General features: G+C 39.5%; 1 protein-coding gene across 1 annotated transcript in view; it reads right to left on the bottom strand.

The window, feature by feature from the left end:
* Dpyd (dihydropyrimidine dehydrogenase) overlaps nt 1-22892 on the bottom strand; it is an 877326-nt gene that overhangs the window by 262181 nt on the left and 592253 nt on the right. Inside the window, 1 exon segment of the mRNA XM_051165995.1 lies at nt 18520-18603. Coding sequence (XP_051021952.1) covers nt 18520-18603 — 84 coding nt within the window.

The raw sequence follows: 22892 nt of genomic DNA, 5'->3' as shown, positions 1-22892 counted from the left end.
GTGAACATAAATACATTCATCGCATACTCATGTGTATATAGATATAAGAAAGTAACAATCTCATGTCAATTCCCAGGGGACCCTGTGATTAGTAAGTGTGTCACTAAGTGGTGTAGCTGGCAGCTAGGGTTACTGTAGTTTGACATTTCCTGCTCAGTTAACCTTTTGTTGCATTGGTGTCTTTGTGACAATAACAGTAACATTATCACTACTGTGAATGATCACTTGATAATTAACTAATATGATGCATCTAAAAGGCTAGCACATTTCCCAGCATGTAGTAAGCTCTGAAGAAAAATTAAGGATATTTTAGCAACAATGAAAGCCAATCTAGCAAGTGCTTACTTTAAAAAAATGACATGACAGTTCCATCAGAATCCAAAGCATAAGGCGGACTCATAAAAAAACAAGTGCTATGGCAGCTAATGAGAAGAAATGTACAACTGAGTAAACAACAACAACAACAAAAAAAAACCCAAGTTAATCTGGAGAAAAATGATTCAATAATTCAGTGAGGAAAAAAACCATCTTGCAGCTGAACAGCTCTTTCCTAGAGACTGGGAAGGACAGGGGTCAAAATGTCTGGGTAGGCAAGTAAAGAAAAGAAAGGAAGCCATGGGGGAAAAATAAAATCCCCTTTTAAAATGAATAAAAAATTTATTATAATGCAAGTCAGAATGCATGTCATAAGAGAGAAGGAATGAATGTTCAAACCATGGGTTTTAGTATAGAATATGTATTTAAGTAGTTTCCTAACATGAAGGGGAATGTGGAATACAACCATACCTTTAAAAACAGTCTGGACTCCACAATTACTTATATTTTTTCTTCTTCATATTCACAAATGACACATCAATACACAATACTCTGAATATTTTAGTGTCTTCTGTTGCATATATAACACTGGGCAGCTTTTGTAGGCAGTTCTTCTTTTAGAAAAATTCCAGGTAAAATAAAAGTATAGGCTACAGGTACAAATGAGACAAATGAACCAATATATTAGTTAATTATAATCTGAGAGTTTGGATTTTAAGATGGCAGGCAGGGTGTTAAAGATGACAAGAGGATAGCAAAGCTCAGCAGGCAATGACAGTTGCTATCCAATTGTCAGGACCCACTAAAGGGGAAAAGGAAAGAATGAACTCCAAAAACTGTCCTCTGACTCCAAAACATGACCTGGGGCAAGTATTTAGACACATCAAGCATATAAACAATAATAATAAATTCAAAGGTTTAAAAAGAAATAAAATTGGCATGTGTAAAGAAAAGCAGGGCAATCATTTCTACTATTAAAGAGGGCTTTAAGTCACAAAATGAAAGAAAACAAGGACATGAGATATGGTTGCTCAGGAAAGTTATATAAACTGATTCGAAAAGCTAGTCATTTTGCCTGAGTGTGTACGTCCCATATGCTTATCTGCTCTGCGGGCTCAGAAAAATGTAAGAGGAGATTCAAAATAGCCTCAAAATGTGCAGCTTAAGAATTAATGTACAGGATCCTACAAAATGGCAGAATGGCTAAAGTGTTCGTGCACAGGTCTGAGGACCTGAGTTCAATCCCCACCCACATAGAAAGCATGCCTCTGAATCCCAGCACTGTGGTGAGCAAAGACAAGCAGATCCTAGAGGCTTGCTGGCCCCTGCTGTAGCTGAGACAGTGAGGAATTCAGTGAGGAATCTTGTCTGATTAAAAAGGTGTGTCTAGTGGAAAAGCTGTTGGCATTTGATAGCTGCTGGGAGAGGAAGACTGTTTTATTTAAGGGCGTGAGTCTTGGTAGGCTAACCAAACTCAAAGGCAGGACCCATACCTATGACCATTTGGGAAATATGGGTGGGACTCAATGAGTTTAAAAAGAAAAGAAAGGACAGAAAGGAAGGAAAGAAGAAAGGGAGCGAGCAAGGGAGGAACAAAGGAACGAAGGAACGAAGGAATGAAGGAAGGAAAGAAAAGAAAGGAAAAGAAAAGACAGTATTTGGTGTGTGAGGACATAAGGGTCAATCTGTGAAGGGTTGGGGGAGGGTGGTGAAAATGATCAGAATACACTATAAAACTCTCAAAGACTCATCAAGATTGCCTGCATCTAATTGGGATGCAAAGAGAATACATTTAAAAACAATATCCAAATGAGAGCTGATAGGCTGTGATCAAACAGTGGGGGAGGAGGTCCTCTTCTGTCAGAGGTCTAGGGGAGGGGAAGAGGGCCAAAGAGGGAGAGAGGGTAGGAATAGGAAGACACAAGTGAGGGGATAATGATTGGGATATAATCTGAATAACTCACAACAAAAAATAAAATAAAATAAATTAAAATAAAAAGCTCTCAAATAACTAATAAAATATTATTGAAAACTAAGGTGAATAGCCATCAAAGATTGTTGAAGTCAACCTCTGGCTGCCATATGTGCTTGCACAAGTGAGCTCACACACACACACATGCGGACACACTCATTCTATGTACAAAACAATCACTGTACGATAAGGCATTGAAAGCAGAAATGAATGCTCAGCCACAAGAATACAGCTCCATAGGAAAGCTTACAGAAGAACCATTGTGACTGGTGGAACCTGCCGTCTCTCCCAGGGATCTCTTGAACTCACTTTCTACTGTGCCACCATCCATGTTTCATATGGCATCCTTAAGACTGTCAATGCCATAGCTATCGCATCGGCATATTACTCTCAGTTTATTGTGCCCTTCACTTTTGGTAATCATCTTCAGAGATGATTGGTTCTGCCCTCTCCTTTTGCTCAAGGTAGTTACAAGCTGGAAGTGTGCTATCCGTGAAAGAAAACTCTGAGCACCTCATACTATCTGGTGCTGAAAACAGTCTAGATCAAACATTAGAGAGTTTACTCTGCATGGCAATTGGCAAAAAATAAAATAAGATATATTATTCTCAAAGTCCAGTGCAAAAATGCTATTAAAGAAACCAGGGTTTGCCTTTATACAAATGTGAATAACTGGAAAAAGTCAAAACCCAAGATTTGAAATGTCAAGCAAAGTAAAACAAGGCAAACAAAACACAAGCAAATACAGACAAACAAGGCCCTGATGAATGACGGGAACAATACTCACATGTAGAGGCAAGAAGGAGTGTAAAGATGTCAAAAGCACAGGAGTAACAATACAAACACAGCATGCTAACAAGAGAGGCTAAGACACTCAGTCAGGGCTTGTGCTGTAGGCATGTAATCCCTCCACATGAGAGGCAGAGCCAGGAAGAGCAGAAGTTCAAGTTCTATCTAGGCTACAAAGGGAGTTCAAGATCAGCTAAGGAATTTGGCAAGACCAGGCCTCCAAAAGTGAAAAAAGGTGGGAGATATAGCACAAGGGTAGAATGCTGACAGCATTCAGAAGGTACAGGATTCTATCGCTAGCCTTGATTGTCCAGAAAAAGCATGTGCATGGATGAGAGGGAGAGAGAGACAGAGACAGAGACAGAGACAGAGACAGAGACAGAGAGACAGAGAGACACACAGAGAGGCTGGAGATGTGACTTATTGGTTAAAAATAGTTATTCTTCTGTCAGAGAACAAAAATTCAAATCTTAGTACCCACACCACATAGCATACAAATGCCTGTAACTCCAGCTCCAAGAAATACAACACTCCCTTTTGCCTTTTGTAGGTCTCATGTATGCATGCATGTTTCCTCAAGTACACAGTTTTGGCTACTCTATTTTCAACTGTGGCATAGAGGTCAATTATGACCTAAAACTGGTATATACACGTGTTATCATGTATTGGTGCAATTAATGTGAACTAATAATTATAACTGTACTAAAAACCAAAGTCAAGCAACAATCAGAAACAAGTTAGCTCTGAATATACTAGAAAACAGGTAAGGAGGAAAATCGCAGAGAAACAGAAGACCAAAGTGATTCATATGAAAATCAATTAGGAGAGACCATACTCTCCAAATGGAAGAATTGAGCAACAAACAAACAAGTGGAACAACTGTGAAAGAAAGCACTCAATTTCTATTTCTAACATTTAATAAATAGGTATGTAAAAATTCAAATAAATTCAGCTATTAAAAGTATTGTAAAGGTCTTCTGGTCACAACATATCAGAGGTTACTTGCTTTGCTTTATTAATTTATATTTATAGCAATAAAAAATGGGGTTGGGATATCCTGCACAAACTCTTGGGTGATTCACTGACAAGAATTTTTAAAGCTTTCTGAGCTAAGAGTGACTCTTCAAGCAGAAGAGTGAAAAATCTGTCCTATCGTACTAACTATAAGGTAAGATTGCGGTCCAAAGAGAGACCATGAAGGAGGTGGGATGCAGGCTACCATGTGATGAGTTTTCAGATGAAGGAAAGAAGTGAGGAAGCAAAGAAACAATGAAGTAGAGAACATAAAAGGCTCTTAAGACAACTGAATGACTACACATGCTGGGATTCCCCAGCACCTCAGAGCCAGAAATAATAGTTGCTCAGTCTTCAACTGGGGCATGAGTGCATTGGACCTGTCTTTTCAGATGCCTGTCATGGACTGAGGGACAGGGTGGGATGAATAGGGAACCGGATCTGTGAGAACACTGGCCCTTTGGATCAGTCCTATTCTCAGAGAAAAGTTGATGATTTTGACTGTTCTTAAATGCGTAGCATTAAGCCTACAGACGCGGTGGGAGCAGATCTACTGGGCACAAATAGGTCTGCGTGGCTTTCAGTGAACAACTCTCCTGGTTGCTTTGATTGTTTTCTGTTGCCACTAGCCCTGGCACTCCTCTGGACATGTGTTTGGAATTCTCGGGACTCGAATGAATAGCTCATACAGTGAGCGTGCCTATCCTGAAGGGAAAACGACAACTCCATAACACCGTGCAGAAGAATGCAGACAAAAAGAGAACTTGTTTGTCTGTATTATGTGAGACAATAAGGCGGGGAGAGAGAAAGGAAAGTAAGGCAAACGCCTGACAGAGAAGGAAAAGGAGGCTGGAACACACAAGATCAAGAAGGGAGGGGGAGTCGGGGAAGGCAGAAACAAGGTGACAGAAAGGGACAAAAGAGGCCTTAGAAAACAACTGTCAGACACAAGCCCCTCAAAACAATAGATGGGGGGAGAAAAGGGGAGAGATGACAGCAAGAAGCAGCGTGGAATCTGGTAAGAAAAAGAAACAAAAATTTCAAATAATGGCTTTTCAGCCACCCCTGCTGCTTCTCCTGCCTGGTGTCACAGTCTCACAGAGCTGTGCATAATTTATTATGGTCACTTGCTGCCAGGCTGCTGGAAAGGGCAACAACTCTCTGAAAATACTCCCCACTGCCTGGATGGCTTAATGATCTACCCTTTGTAGACGGGTAGGCTGGGGACTGGCAGGCAGGGCAGAAAGAGCTGGGTAGGACTCTACAGATGCAATGCTTTCCCACTGTAGACAAAAGGGGGCTTAACTCTCAGGGAACCTCCGTGGGCTTTTGTGGTTCAGGTTTCCTGGTTCTAAAGAATCAACTTCTGCCTGCCTGATGCAGCTTTCTAGGACCGAAATCCTCCTCCACCTTCCTCAATGGGAGGGGTGGTTTTGGATGTAAACAGTAAGATGATGGATTTAGAAAATAAATTCAGATTTTGGTCATATAAATTCATGGCTAGAAAAATTATGCCTTGTTTTTTTTCATGCCTAGAGATTCTTTTAAATGTTGGATATTATCTTTCCATAATCTTCATTTTCGTTTATTATTAGTGTGTTTGTGTGCGCACACACACATGCATGTGTGTTCACATGTGTAGTATGTATTATGTGTTAGTGTGGTTGCATATATTGCACAGAGCAGGTGGCAACTTTCAGGAGTCAGTTCTTTGCTTTCTCTGTGGGAATCTGAGACTTAGCTTTATTGGCTGACCCATCTCACTGGCCCAGAAGTTCTCTTTGAGTTTTGGTGGGGGAAACATTTAATATTGAAGAGTTTTGCTTGTTTATATAGTTTGTTTGTTTGTTTCCAGAAAAACCATATTCTTGCATTTTTTTAATTTAATAATATCTCCGATCATTATTTATAGCCATTCAAACATAAAGCAAACAAAAAGAAGCCACCACAAACAGAGAATGAAGAAAGCGTGCAGCGAGGCTTGCGTTTGCTTCCTGAGAATTCGGTGGCACTCAGGACATGTCTGCAAGCCTCTGTTTCTTATGGTTACTTTTGAAGTATTCGTTGTTTTTATTAGTAACATGCAGGGTGCCGGCCTTTGTAATCCTAGCAGCCTATAAAAAGGATTTTATCTTATTCTATTTTTTATTTTCCATTATTAGGCACCAGGCTTGTTGTGGCTTCATCCGTGCTAGCCGACCACTCTGTCCTTCAGCTGCATTCCGAGGCCAATCAAGGACCTTTCTCAACGTATTTAAGCACAGAAGCACCATTCCCAATGGTGAAGTCTTTTTAGGGCATGTGTACAGCAGGACTGGGGAGATGGGTGTCTGTGAAGGGCCTGACCTGTAAGCATGAACATCAAGGACCCCCGTGCAATGCCTGACCCCCCACATCAAGATGATTATTTCGTAATGTTGTAACCCCAGGCATGGGAAGGCACAGAATGGCTTCCCCGGGGCTCCCTGGCCACCCACTCTAACCTTGTCATTGAGTCTGAGGTCCAAGTGAGATGCCTTGTCTCAGAGGGCAAGATGGACAGCTCCCCTAGGATAATAGTTAAAGTTTATCTCTGGTCTTCACAGGCATGTGTACACTGGTGCATGTGCGCTTCTACACACATGAACACTTGTATAGAATCCATATAGTTTATAAGGTCAGCATTCACTTCTTTGACATTTACTCCTGAGGAAGGTCAGGAGCTCAGGCCCATGAGCTGAAATAATTCAAGATCTGGGTTCCATGTGATGCTGCCATGTTACACTTTCTATTTGGCCCTGGGGGGTTTCCTGTGGATAAAAGGAGATTACAGTTTAACTTAGAAGGTTGAGAGGAAGAGTAAATGCAGTAGCCCTTGGGTCAAAGCCTAGCCAGCTGGTGGCCTTGGGAGGTAATAGTAATTGTGCCATCAGAGACTAAACCAGAACAGCTCTGCTACTCTGTCATAAGCATGGGTATGGTGGGCACGGCTGAAAATGACATGTGTTTCACCTCCTAGAGTCCAGGTTTAGCAGTGCACTTTCTTTCTCTTCTTTTAGACCAAGGTAAAGACCTTATCTATGTAGGATAATATGGTTTGGAGAAGACATTGCAGTTTTACATTTTGATGCTTCTTCTAAAACACACACACATATGTATGTATATATGTATGTATGTATGTATGTAAGCATGTATGTATGTATGTGTGTATGTATATATGTATGTATGTAGCTATCAGGGGCTATAAGAGAATGGAGCATCTGGATTAATCCATCAACACATTTCTGAAGGTTTCCAGAAACACTGAAGAAATAACATGAGAACAGGTTGGGGGAGAAATAGGTAAAAGAAGAAAAATGAAACCAACAAAGTACTAAGATCATAGGAAAGAAAATAATTATAAATGTGTAGGAGAGGTAAACATGTTTTTGTGTTGATCCCAAGTGTGCGATGGGGAACAGACTAGTGAGAGAGCAGGATGTTTATCCCCTTAGAAGTCGAACTACTTCGTGGGGGAGCTTGGATGTTGCCAGCTGAAAACATCCTAACAGAGACTCTGAGAGAATATATATATATATATATCCCAAAACAAGAGGCTGGAAAAAAGAGGACTTGGGATTGTTTTGGCTGTTCATCCCTGCATCCCTGCACTTTGAGAGAGACCCTCCTAGAGAGAACTGCTCCAGGGAAAGCTTCAAGACTTTAGACTCCAGCTGAGGCTTCAGGTTCTGGTTGTTCCAGGTTCCAGCAGAAACTTTGGTGGGATTGCTGGTTTGCTGAGGTCCTGCTGAGTACGCCAGGAGAATTGTTCCTCAGAACTAATATCCTTAAGGTTTCACTATTGTGTTCTTTAATCTCCCTTTCCTATTGCTTGGGTTAGTCAGGTTGTATGGGAGGTAGGCTTGTTTAATAAGTTCATAATAAAATATAATTGTTAAGAAAATTGAGCTTACAATGTTGAGTTCCCCATTTAGAACAGAGCAATTAAGAAGTCAGACACACTAGTAGGCAGCACCACTCAGTGTATTTCCATTAATAAAGGCGTGAAATTGTTTACATATAGTTTTATTCAGTTAGTTCTTCACTTACTGGCTCATTCATTTATTCCCTCATTAGACTGATAAAATCCTATTGGCTAACCACCTACCAAATGTCAGAATCACAGCCTCGTGTAGATTCAAGGGAAGCATGCCACAGTAGCCTCGGTTTGTTTTTAAATCAGAAAAAAAAAATACTTTCTATCCCAAGGTAACTGAGTAGTAATTGTGACCGCACACACAGAAATGCCAGCTGAATGGACTCAAGTTTCCTCAACACAAATGGTCCGCATCACTTTACCTTGAGAACATGCTCTACAACGGCCTTGTTTTCAATATAGTCAGTCTTTAAGGGAAGTACTTCTTTATTTATTATCTTCTGGGAAAACCACATTTCACTTTCCCCAGTATTTTTCATCTTTATAAAGTAAGGCACATGTAATAGTTTAAATATTTTTACATTTTTACCATTTTTACTTTTTGTTGTTTCTAGAGAGGGTCTCATGTGGCCTGGGGCTTTCTAGGTAGTTAAAGCTGTCCTGTCTTCCAGCTCCTCTACTACTCTGAGATAATTGGAATTCACAATAGAACATTCCCCTTTGCTGTTAATACCTTTATGTTCTTATTTTGTGCATTGTCTCCATCCTGCCTCACGGTTATAGATCACTGTGGTGTGACACTGTGGTAACACATGTCTTCGTGGAATCACAGGCTAACATCACATCCTTCCCCCTATCTCCCATCTCTATCTCCTTAGGCCAGTGGCATCTTTTGGTTGACTTTTATGCTTTGGTCAGATGCTATGGCAAGAAAGTAGAGAAAGAGCTTAGCTTGAATTCTCTAATTCACTTGTGATATTAGCAACTAAGAGAAACATTTAAAACTGTTTAAAAGGTTTTTACCATTACTTTCTGGGATATAACATATACATGTGTATGTGTGTATGAATGTATGTGTGTATATATATTTAAAAACTCATCAAATTTAAAAATACACATGTAGTTCTCACTACAACGATTCATCAGTACCTGCACATACTACTAAATATGTTTCTTAATGCCATATGACTGCCACGAAAAACAATACTCATAGACTTTGAACTGATACTTTAGATTTAAATGATATTGCTTTTGACTAAAAGTTTGTAATTTTTAAAATAAGCATTCATTTGTACATCATTAACAAACATTAATAACTGCAATTAAAAACCTCATAGACTACTAGCTTTAGGCAAAATATTACGAGCTACATAAATGGCTCTTTGAGATCTCCTGGAGTTATCTACTTACAGGGCACACCCATCTGTGCAAATGGCAGAGAATTAAAATCAAATAAGAAGTTGAGCAACATAATACAGCACAAAGCAAATATTTCATTTTGACTCCTCATAAACAAGAGGATCATTTATCTGAAAGCCGTTCAAAATTCTCATACTACAGGGAAAATAGAACAGAGCAGAGAAAACCCACTGTGTGAAGCCATCAGAATCAGATTCGGGCGTGCGTCCAGACGGCCATAGCACACGGGCCTTCTTCGTGTTTCTTGTGAAGCTGCACTCGTTTACCAAAGTTGTTACATGGGACACCCCAAGGGCTGACGTCACAGAACACCAGTCTAGAACATTCTACATTTAACACGTCAGCATGCAGGACTAAAAATCCTATTCTCTAGTCATGGTGCTCTCTCCTCTCTCTCTCTCTGCCCCTTCTCGCCTGTCTTTTTACTTTTTATATTTGAGACAGGAACTCAGTATGTAGACTAAGATGAGTTTAAACTCATAATCCTGCTACGTCTATCTCCTTAGTGCTGGGATCATCATCATGTGCTGCCATGTCTAGCCTTGCCTCCATCACTTGTAGGAGTTACAATCAGGAGAAAGAAGAAGAATAAAAAAGCAGATGGAGAAAGGGCTTCATTTGCTACCTGACCAATGCCAAAAAAACAAATGGAACTCAGCAAGTGAACACTGGGTGACATATCCCAGTAGCTCTTACATTCATCTCTCTAATCCTTTGATTTCTTAACCTCCAGAGTCCCCAAGTTTCAACTCTCTGAGAAATTTGGAAATTATTTTTTGGCTTTAAAAGTATCTTTATATTGTCCCCTCCACAGATGCTTAATGAGGACCTTATTCAAACAGTGCTTTGGTCATAGCTCCCAGGACAATGTTCTGTGTGAGACAGAGAGTCTGTTAACCCAGCTGCCAGAGGAAGGCTTATTTCCCAGGGGAAAGGCTAGCACATCTGGGGCAATGCAGTCTTCACACTCAGTTTTGGACTCTCTTCCTAGTGACAGACATCTGCTCTCTGGCAAGGGTGAGAGGAATATTCTGTGGTTAATGTCTTATGGAAAAACATTGGCAGGCTGAAACAGAAACCAAGCCTCGGATTTCCTTGATTTTTCCTCACCCCTCCCCAAACATAGAGTTTTTATTTTACAAATTGAGTTTGGACATAGAACAGATCATGAGGAAAATGTCAAAGTATCCCTCTGGGTGATTTTATCTGGAGTAATAATCATTTAAGACGCTGAACATTTTAAGATTCACAACTTTTAAACATTCTCATCTTTGCTCATCAGAATCATCATGCAAACTTCACAACGTAAGTCTTCCTGAGGACAAAATGAATGTTGGGAACGAACTGAATTCTTCCAAATAGGGTTTGGAAATTATGTTAAGATTTGTGTATTGCATGCATGTATGTGTGTGCGTGTGTGTGTGTAGGTGTGTGTGTCTGTTGTATATACAAATGCTTGTACATATATATGCTTGGAGGCTGGACCAGGGCCTTGGGTCTCTTCCTCTAGTATGGATTGTCTTTCCCTCTAAGGCAGGGTCTCTCCTTGAGCCTCGGCCTTAAATTTTCTCAATTTGGCTGGAAGCTATAAACCTTAGAAATCTTTTGGTCTCCTGTCACCTGGAGTTAGAGGCACGTGTGAGATGTTGTCCAGCTTGTATACATGCTCGGATCCAAATTTTGGCCCTCATGATTATGAAGCAAGCATTCTTAACTGCCAAGCAATCTTACTGGCCTTCTGTATAGAATATGTGAGTAGAGAGATGCATGCCGCTGTGGGGTTAGCACGACAGTGCAGCTAGTAACAGACACCATCACCTTTGCTCAGTCCCTTGACCTTCCTGGGAAGCTTCATGGTTTTCCCTTCAATTATACTGCCAGTGTGGAACTTCCCGTATAAATCTTTGCAGAAACATGTGCGGTTTTTAGCCATGAACCTGTAGTGACAGTTTTGAAATCAATGAACAGTGGAAAACCTACAAGGGCAAGGGCCAAACTACGTTGTAACCTCTTAGAGAACTAGAGGAGGAAATACAAGCTCATTGGCAGAGATCCAAACCCAAAGTCATCACACATTCAAGTAAGAACAGATCTCTGGTTCCCACCTCCACAGCCCTCCACGCATAATAGCCTTCCATTTTCCAGGAATGCTTTGTTGATTGATAAGTCTCATCAGTTCATAAATTAGATGTCATTTATTTCCATGTGGATAATTTCAGTCAAAAGGGTATATGACTTCTAGACAGAAAAGAGAGTAATAGCAGACAAAAGAAGACAGTTGGGAGTAGTCTGGACATTTTGCTCATTTATGTTTTCTGTTCACATATGGAACTGGATGCTCTGAAATAACAATGTGAAATAGTAGACAATGTACCTGACAGGAGACCAGCATCAAGGGATCCAAAGTTTTGGGCCTTGATAGTTTGTTGCTTTGAGATAAAACATATGAAACGTCTCACTATGGCCAGTTCATCCAGTACGTAAATGGATGACAAGGAACAACCTTTCAGGCTCCCTTCAGCTCCACACCCCAAAGCTTTACCACAGCACAGCACATCACAGCACAACTCAAGGGAAAAAGTAATCCATTTACATGAATAATAACAAACTGAGTTCTTGCCATTTTGCAGGAAATATAATAATTTCCATGCACTTGTGTGCGCTTCACTGAGAAGTTCTATAATAATTTCTGTGTGGTCGTGTGTGCCCCATTGAGAAGTTCAACGGCACAAGCCATCTCTCGCTTCTCTTGACGTGGAGTATAAACTAGGAAAGCAAACCATTTTATTCCATGTTCCACCACAACCTTGGACCCCTGTGAACTGTATTTCTTTCTCTTTTACTTCTGTCTGAGAAGCAAGCAGCCCACTTAGTGCCTATGATGTCAGAAATGCAGAGAGTCAGCAAAGATCCTGGAAAAATATGGTTTCTAGTATTAAGAGGTTGAATTAGAAATGGTATATAAGGGCTGGGATGATTGTTCAATCAACAAAGTGCTGAACACACTAACACTAACCTGAATTCTGCCTCTAGAACTTACTTTGTTTTGTTTTAAAGCTGGGCATGATGGCACCTCTGGCAATCCCAGCATCTCAGTGTTGTGGAGATAGACAGATCCTCGGAACTTGTTGGACCGAAAACTGCGACTACATGGAGATTTTAAGGGCCATAGCATGCCTTTTCAAAATTAAGTAAATAAATAAATAAAATAACAAACAAATAAATACATGGTTGATTGCATCAAAGGAACAATACCTGAGATGGACCTATGGCCTCTATACTCATGTACACACCCACAATATACACAAACACACACGTGTACCCACACATACATGCACATGTGGCACACAAGGAGTGTTATATGCATGCAATCTGCAGGAGAGACTGAGACTTGTCCCTATCCGTGTCTGCTAGAGTTTATGTCAACTAGAAGCAATATCAGAGTCGCCTATCAGAGCTCTAGTTCCTAATGTTCCTATTTTTGAAAGGCACTCTCAGCTCTGTATTATTCCAGAAGAAGTAAAAGGGAGGAAGGACTATTTGTCCAAATATGTGTGTTAATAATAATCTCAAAAGCATTAAGAAGAATACTAGTGACTTTTTTCACAAAGGCCATTTTATTATCATTCTGAACTTTGGCAAGAAGTTTCCACAGAATAAAAGTGAAATTTTCAAAGTTGTTTAAAAAATTAAAGAAAGAGTTTTTGTTTGCTTGTTTGTTTGTTTGTTTGTTTTTAACACATGATGATTAAGGCAAGGGGGAAACCTTCCAAAGGTATGATTTAGGCTTTTTTATGTAAAGATCTTTATAGATCAATTAGATTTATAAAGTATAAAATGTTATAGGAAATACATTTACACAAATAACTTTTAGATATACTTAAATCTGAAAGCTTAGACACAAGAGTCTCCCCCATATCCAGGAGACAGAACTTGAATAGAACTTTCAGGATTCCTTGTAGTCTTATAAATTGGGTAATGGGAGAGAAATAGGATTCAGGTTTATGATGGGCATAAGAGTTTATTTGTATTGTAGTTAATTCTCAGTTACTAAGTTTAATGCTGACACTGGGATGCCTCCTCACTGGTAATTGTTTTGGGTGCCTTTTCTACATTCTGGCCAGCTTGCTAATTAAAGCACGGGCTTTGGTACTCATTGGCCATAATTGAGACCTGGAACACATATATGGCAGTACTCAACCTACTTTGGAAGTTACCAGACAGAACAGAGGTTTTTCTCACAAGTGCAGTGCAACTTTGCTCTTTGTAGTGCAAACAACCAGAGTATGACTGTCTCATACTATGTGAACAGCAAGTTGGGGGATAACATTTTAAAAATTAGAAGAGTAGGCCATTATGTCAATGACCAAGGGCTCTATTTTTCCATTTTAAGTACAGTACAAGATGGCTAACCTATGTGGCTTTAGTGAACAACCCTAACCTTGATGATACAAGTTTGCTTTTTCTATATATGGTTCATTTGGGGGATGGGATGTGGCTGTATTCTTAGAGTGGTCTTGGGTTCATAATACTCTGACATTAGACTCCTGAATGGCCTGGGTCACAGACTTACATAACAGCCTCCAGCTAACTCTTTCTTATATTTCTGGTTGTCAGCCTAGACTTTAATGACTGAGGCATCTCTCCAGCCGTAGCTAACTCTTTAAATGTATATTTATTTCTTCTTTATTGTGCTGGGGATTGACACCAGGGTATAATACATGTTAAGCAACTATCCAATCCTTGAGTGTTTCACCACTACCCTTCATCAGTCAAATCAAATATAATATACAAAAGGGTAATCAGTGCTCGACGCTATTAAAGCAAGGAAGATTCATCTCAGCTCAGTATTTGCCAACTACTTGGCGGTTTTTCCTGTGTGTGGTTTCAGTTACATACAATAAGCTATGATCTAAAGCTATTGAGGACATTCCAGGGTTAAACATTTCAGAAGGTTTAAATAGCTTTCATTACACTACACTGGCTTTGTCATTTTTTATTGTTGGTCATTGGTCCCCTGCTCTGCTCAGTTTATACATTAAACTTCATCACAGGCACATACCTATAAAAAATAAATGCAATGTTTTAGTACATCCCCCCAATTTCATACATCTACAGAGATTTTGAAATGTATATCTTACAGGTAAAAGAGACTAAATGTAAAATAATGAGTTTATAAGGAAATGTAAATCTTTTTAGTGTTGTTGTTTTGTTTTGTTTATTTTATGTATACCTAATGATAACTTGTTTGTTTTTTTAGTTAATTTCCAAAATGATTGATTAGCCTACGACTTAAAATGTCCACACTCAGAACGTTAGAACTATATGGGATTTCAGAAATCATGTTATTCCAACCTTGCAGTTTGGAGGTAGATACCCATGCTTCAGGAGGGCAAGTAGCTTGATAGAGACAGAGCTGATGGCTAATGGACAGAATATGGAGGAGAGTGACTGAAAATCCTTGGTATAGCTGAAGAATAGAAAGACTCATATGAAGTTTCACTTGGCAGGAAATGCATAATTTGTATACCAAGGTCAGCTTGAGTTTTTTATATGTACATCTGCACATTTCAAAAGTAAGATGCTTATATTTTACAGAGATTATAGTTTTCTGTGTGCATAAAGTTCATTATTTTTGGTCATGTATATGTATATTTAGGGTTTTATATTATATATTTATATGAATATATGCATATTTAACTTATGATAATTATATAAGAGAACGACCTTAGGAAAACTCTTTTCTTATTAAATATTTGTGAGAAAGCTGAGCTAAGTGAGTAATAACAGGTATTCTGAAAGGAAAATGTGCTATGTAGGAGATCTGTCTGATTGATAAAATTCTCACTTTAGACCAGTGTTGGCCTCTCCCTTCATGCAGCAAGTGTTTACCATGCACTGACAGTGCAGACGGTCCTGCACTAGGCTTAGAACAGTGTAAGGGAATCCCTCTGAAACAGCTCCTGACTTCTCCCCTGACCACACACTCAGTAAGTACACATTCCCTCACCTACCAACTCGACAGTGTTGGAAAAGTGAGGGAAAAAGGAAGAAACAGTGGGAACCAGAGGGAGAGAAGGGGAGAAATGCTAGAGGCAAATTAAAATAAGGCCAGACTATTTGTGCCTCCTCTCAAATGCCAATCATAGAAAGCCCTTTAATAAGAATACACTGATATTCTTCCTTCTTCCTCAAAAGGCTGAATGTTCATATTTTCTGAGTCTAAGCAAAAAATCCATTAAATTAGCTTTATTTTTCAATTCTTTAATTTATAAGAATAAAATTCAAAGACAACTGGTAAAATTGGCTGTTAAGAATGGGCTTCAGTTTTAGCAGCACCAAAAAAAAAATGAAATGGTAACATTCCTTCTCCCTGAGCCAACAAACCCAAGCCTTTGAACATCTTATTGGTGTCCCCGCCTGCAATTTTTTTTTTTTTTTAGCCTTTGTCGTTGCCATTCAGCTCCAGGCTGTGTAAAAGTTCCTGTAACTATATAACTCTGGAGAGAGTCCACCTACACCACTTCACAGCTGGGTCAGTTCAGGCACACGCAAAGAACAAAGCTCATTTTAGAAGAAGAAGAAGAAGAAGAAGAAGAAGAAGAAGAAGAAGAAGAAGAAGAAGAAGGAGGAGAAGGAGGAGGAGAAGAAGAGAGAAGAAGAAGAGAGAAGGAGAAGGAGAGAGGAGAAGAAGGAGAAGAAGGAGAAGAAGGAGAAGAAGGAGAAGAAGGAGAAGAAGGAGAAGAAGGAGAAGAAGGAGAAGAAGGAGAAGAAGGAGAAGAAGGAGAAGAAGGAGAAGAAGGAGAAGAAGGAGAAGAAGGAGAAGAAACTCAACTGGGGCTTTACAACATTTCCAAATAACTGTTATATTCGTAGTAAAACAAATCCCAGAATGCACTCTTCCTTAGGAAATTAGCATATGAGGAAATAACTGGGCTTTTAATATCAGATTTACCTTCAAATCCACAATATGATTATAGTCACGGGTTGGTATTTCTCCTTTCTGAACAACTTTGTTTAGACAGTCTTCTGTTTCAATGCATTAACTTTTTCAAAATATATTATAAAAATCTTTTTTTTCCAAACGTTTTTTTTTTTGTAAAGCTTAACTTTCTGTAATTTCAGTGGTTTTCTAATTCCTTCCTATTGTTTTTGGATGAAGGCATCTTTTGAGCCTCAGTGAATGTACTGTTTATATTCTGGATAATTCCATATTTCACACTGTCTAGCTTGCATGAGGATTCTTCCTGTCAGCATACTCATAGAAAGTGGTCATGTTTCTGTAACACACTGGAGTAAATTTGAAGAATTTGGGTAAGAGCTTACATGAGCTTTAGAGGAATTGCATTACATATACATCTTTATTATTATAAGATCCTAAGAAAAATAACAAGTGAAAGCAAAAATATAACACTGAATTTGCATAAAAATTCCAGATAAAATGTTGAAAAAAATAATAATTTAGTAGGCTCCTATTTTCCAAAGCTGGCATTATGCAGAGTAATTTACCATTTAAAATGTGGGTTTTGATATCTAGACTGTAAAATAGGCAAAGTGGATAGACTCAGTGGATAAGAAAAAGTGTGTCCACTCAGTATCAACTCAAGATGTGCACTGGTACCCTACTGGCATCCTCTGTGTCTCTGTTCTTGTGTGAGTTTTTGCATGCATATGAATGTGGCAGGCAGAAGTCAATGAGTCCACTGTAATGTTCAGTGGAATTTCTCACAGAAACTGGAACTCAATAACTAAATACAAGTTCTCCCGTCTCTGCCTCCCCAGCACCTGGAATCACAGGTACCCACAGCTGTGTCAGCTGTTTTATATGGGTTCTGGGCTCCACTCAGATCCTCATCTTTGAGAGGTACGTGGTTTGTGGATGCAGCCATTTCTATAGTACAGCCTTCCTCCCTTTAGTCATGCCATACACCCTGATACGTTATTAGCTTATCATACAACTCAGAGATAATGTTGTTTCCCCCAACTTGGTAGTATTAAATTGTGGCTGTGTTTACCACACTCAATGGCCTTCTGGGTAATCTTTGAGCAGAGCTTGTGTACATGTGAAAGATGTCTGGCTTGTCCTTCCTTTCCTGCTGTTCATCAGGACGATTTCTTCCTGAGTTGTAAATCCATTCTCCAAGACAATTAAATATTTACAAAGTACTTAAAAAAAAAAAAAAAACCTCTCTGCATTTGAATGTGAAAATAGAAGTTCTTGTTCATCTAAACACGTAAAAACTTTCCCCTCCCCAAATAAAGTGCTCAGAATTTAATTCATTTCAATCCAGTGACTTGGGAAAAACAGGAATGTGGTACAGTTGGCTACCCTCTAAGCACAGAGTCCTGAGTCACATGTGGACACGGAAGTAAACTTTAAAGTTCTTGAAAACTGCCAGTGATACCAAAGTTTTGTATTATTTAATTCACATGATTTCCTCTGGGCTTAAAGGCGAAATGAGATTCAAAGCACTAACATTTTGAGCATTAAGCTTCTCATCTCCCCTTAAGTACCCCGCACTACATCTTGTTCCATAAAGATGTCATATTTCCTATATATTAACATGATTTTGCATTTATTCATTAGGGTTATTTTTTTAAAAAATTTAATATAAAGCTTCCATTTATTGTAGCCCTAAATAAAAATAGCATCAAAGTCTTTTTGCAACTCCCCAAACACAGCTACGGACTAATGATCGTATGCTAAAAAACTGTAAAGCACAATTTGCACCGTGCCCCATTTACTACGAAATCACAACGAACGATGCATTGTGTACAGTGTATTGCCCCAGGGAAACTGGATCAGCCTCAGAAATGAATAAAGAACCATGCCTTGGATATCAGCTAACTCTGCTTCAATGCTTTTCAAAACTATTTGTTATGATATTCCTTCCTGTCGAGCACATAATATGATTTCTTCAATAATACCGAACCATTGCCGTAATTCCAGCTTCCCTCATTTTCCACTTTTTAAGCACTAAATACTTAAGCAATGCAGACCTGCATGTCTCCAGTCAGTCACTGGATCCACACATCTCTGCCTGAGGTACAGTAAGGATCCATACAGGGCACCTTATTATGTCATACTGACAGACGCAGCTGCTGGGGTGCTTACCTGCCCACAAGCCAGGCCCATCCCTCTCTCCCCCATGCCGTGTGGACACGATAAATTTAACTCCAGGGCATCTGCTCCTGAAGCCTGTAAAGAAGGAAAATGAGAGAAAGGCAAAACATTATTCAGATATTGATGCTTTCTCCATTGATTACAAAGACCACACCTAATCTCTAAACACTTGATTTCACTATAGCTTCATCCCCTAGCACACTCTATGTCTCTCAAATTCGAGTGCAGATAACAACAACAAAACATTAATTGAGAGCTTAAAGGGGGTACCTTCGTTGCCCTATATGCATTAAGTTTAATTTATATAATTCACATGATCTTAATTTTTGTGTAAAATGTATTTTATATGCCTGCATATATATTCCTGGTTGCATATGTGCAGGCAGTATACACATTCAGAATGAGTTAAGGCATTGTCCGGAATCTCTCTTTTACAACTGGGAAGAATTTGGCCATTGAGAGGCAGATTGAATAGGTCCATTTTTGCCCATTGTGATTTCAATGACAGGTCCAGTTTGCTCTGGTCTAAACTGACTCACCAAATCATGTACTCAGACACATAAATGAATGTTTTCAAAATGAAGAAAACAGCTCAGAGTACTTGGAGAATCTTCACATTCTAGGAATGTCTTTTGGGAAAAATCTTTATGTACATTTTAGGGGCTGGGGAGATGGCTCAGTGGGGAAGAATATTTGCATAAGAATCAGAGTTTGAATTCAGCATATAATGTGAAAGTCTGGTAAGGGCTTGTATGTCTGCCACCCTTACGATGGATGGGAGAGCAACAGAGATAGGGATCCTAGGAGGAATTTCTGGCTAGTTAGAGACTCTGCCTTAAAGATATAGAAGATGACATGTGGTTTCCATTCTGGCCTTTGCATGCAAAACTGGCAAGCACACTTACATGGGTCTCACACACACACACACACACACACACACACACACACACACACACACACACACACAAAGAGAGAGAGTGAGACAGAAAGAGAGAGAGAGAGAGGAGAGAAAGAGATACGCCATCTTTTAAATTTAATGTAGCAACTCAAGGGATTGAGGACACAAACATCAAATTTGTCAAGTTTTCATTATCTTAGCCACTTCTAGAGTTTAATGGTAAGTTGATAATTAGTTAGAGGGTTGGGCAGATTTCAATAATAATCATATATGTATTTACCACATATGAAGTCTTCATTGTTTAGAAGACCTACAATTTACTAAGAATACCACACTGTTCTTTAAGTCAAAAGCTGCTTCCTCAGTGTTCCTCTACTCTTCTTAATTGTATTTCTCTATTTCATAAATTTTAAGTATGACTTTAACAAAATTCTAGTTATTTCTCAGTTGATTTTCTTGCCTGTCTTCATTCACCAGTTCACCTGCTTTTTCTTCTCTATGTCTGTGAAGGTCCATTTGATCCTTTCCCATGTTTCCAAACATGGACACATTATGCAGCCTTGCTATGGTAATCCAGTTTAGACACGTTCCATGTTATTTAACAGTTACTGTAAGCCATGCTGGCCGCTCCCTGCTGGGATTGTAGTGAATATAGACAACAGTCTCCTGAACTCTGAGTCCGCTGCAAAGGGCTGGAGGAGCTTCTGATGAGCCAGTTAGCCTTCCTGGACTGCAACTTGGTAAACGTAAACTGCAAGTAATGGGGCCTGTCTCAAATTCCTGCCATATGGGAACAATGCACTTAGGTTAGATTGTGCATTGCAGTTATATATGACAATATGCTCGCCCTTTTCTGTAATGACTCAAGGTATTTATTTTAGACGGGTTTATTTAGCAATTGATAACAAATCAATGTCACTTTGGATTATCAGGTCTTTGAGAGGCGCTTTTACACATATTTATATTGGGCATATGCCATTGCAAGCTAGCAGTTAACCAGCATGGTAGACAATGATAGCTAAAGCTAATTGGGTATATTCCATATGCAAGGATATTTCAGTAAGCCTTTTGTTTCATCTCAATTCACCTTTAAAGCAACTCCAAGAGCTACGGTACATCATCATGCACATTTTATAGTTCATAAGCCAAACCCATCTCATGGGATCTTCAATGTAGAGCCTAGGGCTTTACCTCTGACTTATATCAACGGATAAATTATTATAAAATCATTTGTTCCTTAAGTAAAGTACAAATACCACATCTTTTATTTCATTTGCAGTCTTAAACTTTACATCACTATGGAAAAGTGTGTGTGTGTGTGTGTGTGTGTGTGTGTGTGTGTGTGTGTGTGTGTGTGTAGGGGACTAAAAGGAATATGGGGAAGTAATTAAGGAGAAGGTATAGAGGTATGAAGGGAAACTATAGATGTGCATGCAATTCCCTTATAAATCCAGGACTATGGAAACTGAACATGTATCAATCAAAAGCCAGTTAGAACACCCCCTGGAGATAATAAGTGTCACCAATGAGAAAGTTTGCAGAGAGCATCCGCTGTGCATCAGAGAGTTTGCAGTGACAGAGTCAGAGCTTGAACTTCTCGTCACAGTCTCGGGTGATATCCTGTGTATTGATTCTGTTTCCATTCATATCTCAGTGTGTACAAACACAGCTTGTCAGTCATGGTGTGAGACTATCTAACAGAAACACTTGGTGACACAAAGAGAAAGAAGTCACTAGCTCCCCAGCCTTTCAGCATCCTTATGGTTTCTAAACTACTTTCTGAATCAGAAGTCTTCAATACCTATGGAATATAGTCTTATCTGGGGATAATTACTTAAATTCCCCAAATAGTATACACAGGTACATATTGGCAAAACACACCTGAGATTGACCTTGAACTAAGCATCTGGGTGACACCCTGGGCCTGAGGAACATTCATGTTGCCTCTGAATATCCCTGTCATAGGGTTCACACCATCACATTCAAGGAGGTGGTTACTTTTACTTTCAAGCAGCCACAACCATTATAAAAAGCCTTAATTGCTGAATTAGTATGAAATGTTAAATACACAAACTTGGTTAATAGTCTGGCTCCTATTAGTCATAAGAATGCATCTATACCACCTAAAAAGGATTGTGAAAAAGAAAAAGAAAATGGCAAGGGCTGGAATGCGGGGAGGTGGGTAAGGGAAATTTTTCATTGCTGGAGGAATAGCTAGGCTCCAGACTAAAAATAAGTTGAAGCTGTTTTCCACTAAGATTTAAAGACTGTTCCACAAGAGAAAACACAGGTCTGGAACTGCAAACCTAGCTGCAAACCCATGGCTGGAGAGCTCACAAGCCTTAGTTAAATAAATAAAATGTGGCTGCCTACATCATTTTTATACCTATAGGTGAGTGCAGCTCAGATGTCATCAGCTAAATTTCTCTCTACAGTAGACACAGGCTAACCCAGAAACTCAGTACTAGTCAAAGTGGAGAGGACATGACTGTGGAGTGCTCAACCACAAATGGGGCCTCTGTGTCTGGTGCTCTCTCAAAGGCTTGGGGAGGCTAACACAAAACAGCCAGAACTGTCATAAGAGCCAGAGGGCAAAGAGGACCAGAGTGAAACAGCATCTTCTGGACATGACAGGACAGCTCCACACATGACCTCAGCAGCTGTGGTTGCCAGTCGACATGCCAGTATGGGGTAGGAAGGGATTCATGTGCCCTGACCCTAACTGACAATCTCTGGACAGTTGATGGTCTCTAAAGGAGGGAGAATCCATTTTTCTTTTCTTTTCTTTTTTCTTTCCCTTTCCTTTTTTTTTCCTTCTTTTTTTATTTCTTTCTTTTTGTCTTTCTTTCATGATGGGCTTTTTAGCATGTCTACCCTACCTCAGTGGATGTCCTTATACCCAGGAATATACAGGAAGCTCAATCAATAAAGTAAGTAATTAATTTTTAAAAATGTTAAAAAGTAAATGACAGCAGCGAGGGTCAAAAGTGTAGAAAATGAAGTGAAAGTAATTGGGGGAGGGAATAGACTAAGAACAGGTCATGTATAGGTCAAGACAACAGTTTTGGATGAACTGGGAACTGGGGACATGACTCAGCTGGTAACAAGCCTGCAGCACAAGTGCAAGGACCTGAATTTGAGCCACACAACCCAAGGAAATTGCTTGGTGTCTGTAATCCCAGCACTGGAAGCTTGGTTGAGGAAGATCTTTAGTGTTCAATGGGTAGACAGTCTAAGCAGACTAATGGGTTTCATGTTCCACAGGAGACGCTGACTCAAAAGGTAATATGGAGAAGGATACTCTGTGTCCAACTATGGCCTCCTCATACACACGACACACATACACACACACACACACACACACACATACACACACACTCGCACAGCCCCTGTCCCTATTGTTGTCAGGGATAATTTACTGGGTTACCTCTCACAGCCTCTCTCTATGAGACCTAGGGCTAGCCAC

Source organism: Acomys russatus, chromosome 23, assembly GCF_903995435.1.
Source record: "Acomys russatus chromosome 23, mAcoRus1.1, whole genome shotgun sequence".
NCBI lineage: Eukaryota > Metazoa > Chordata > Mammalia > Rodentia > Muridae > Acomys > Acomys russatus.
This window is presented reverse-complemented; position numbering and strand designations above follow the sequence as displayed.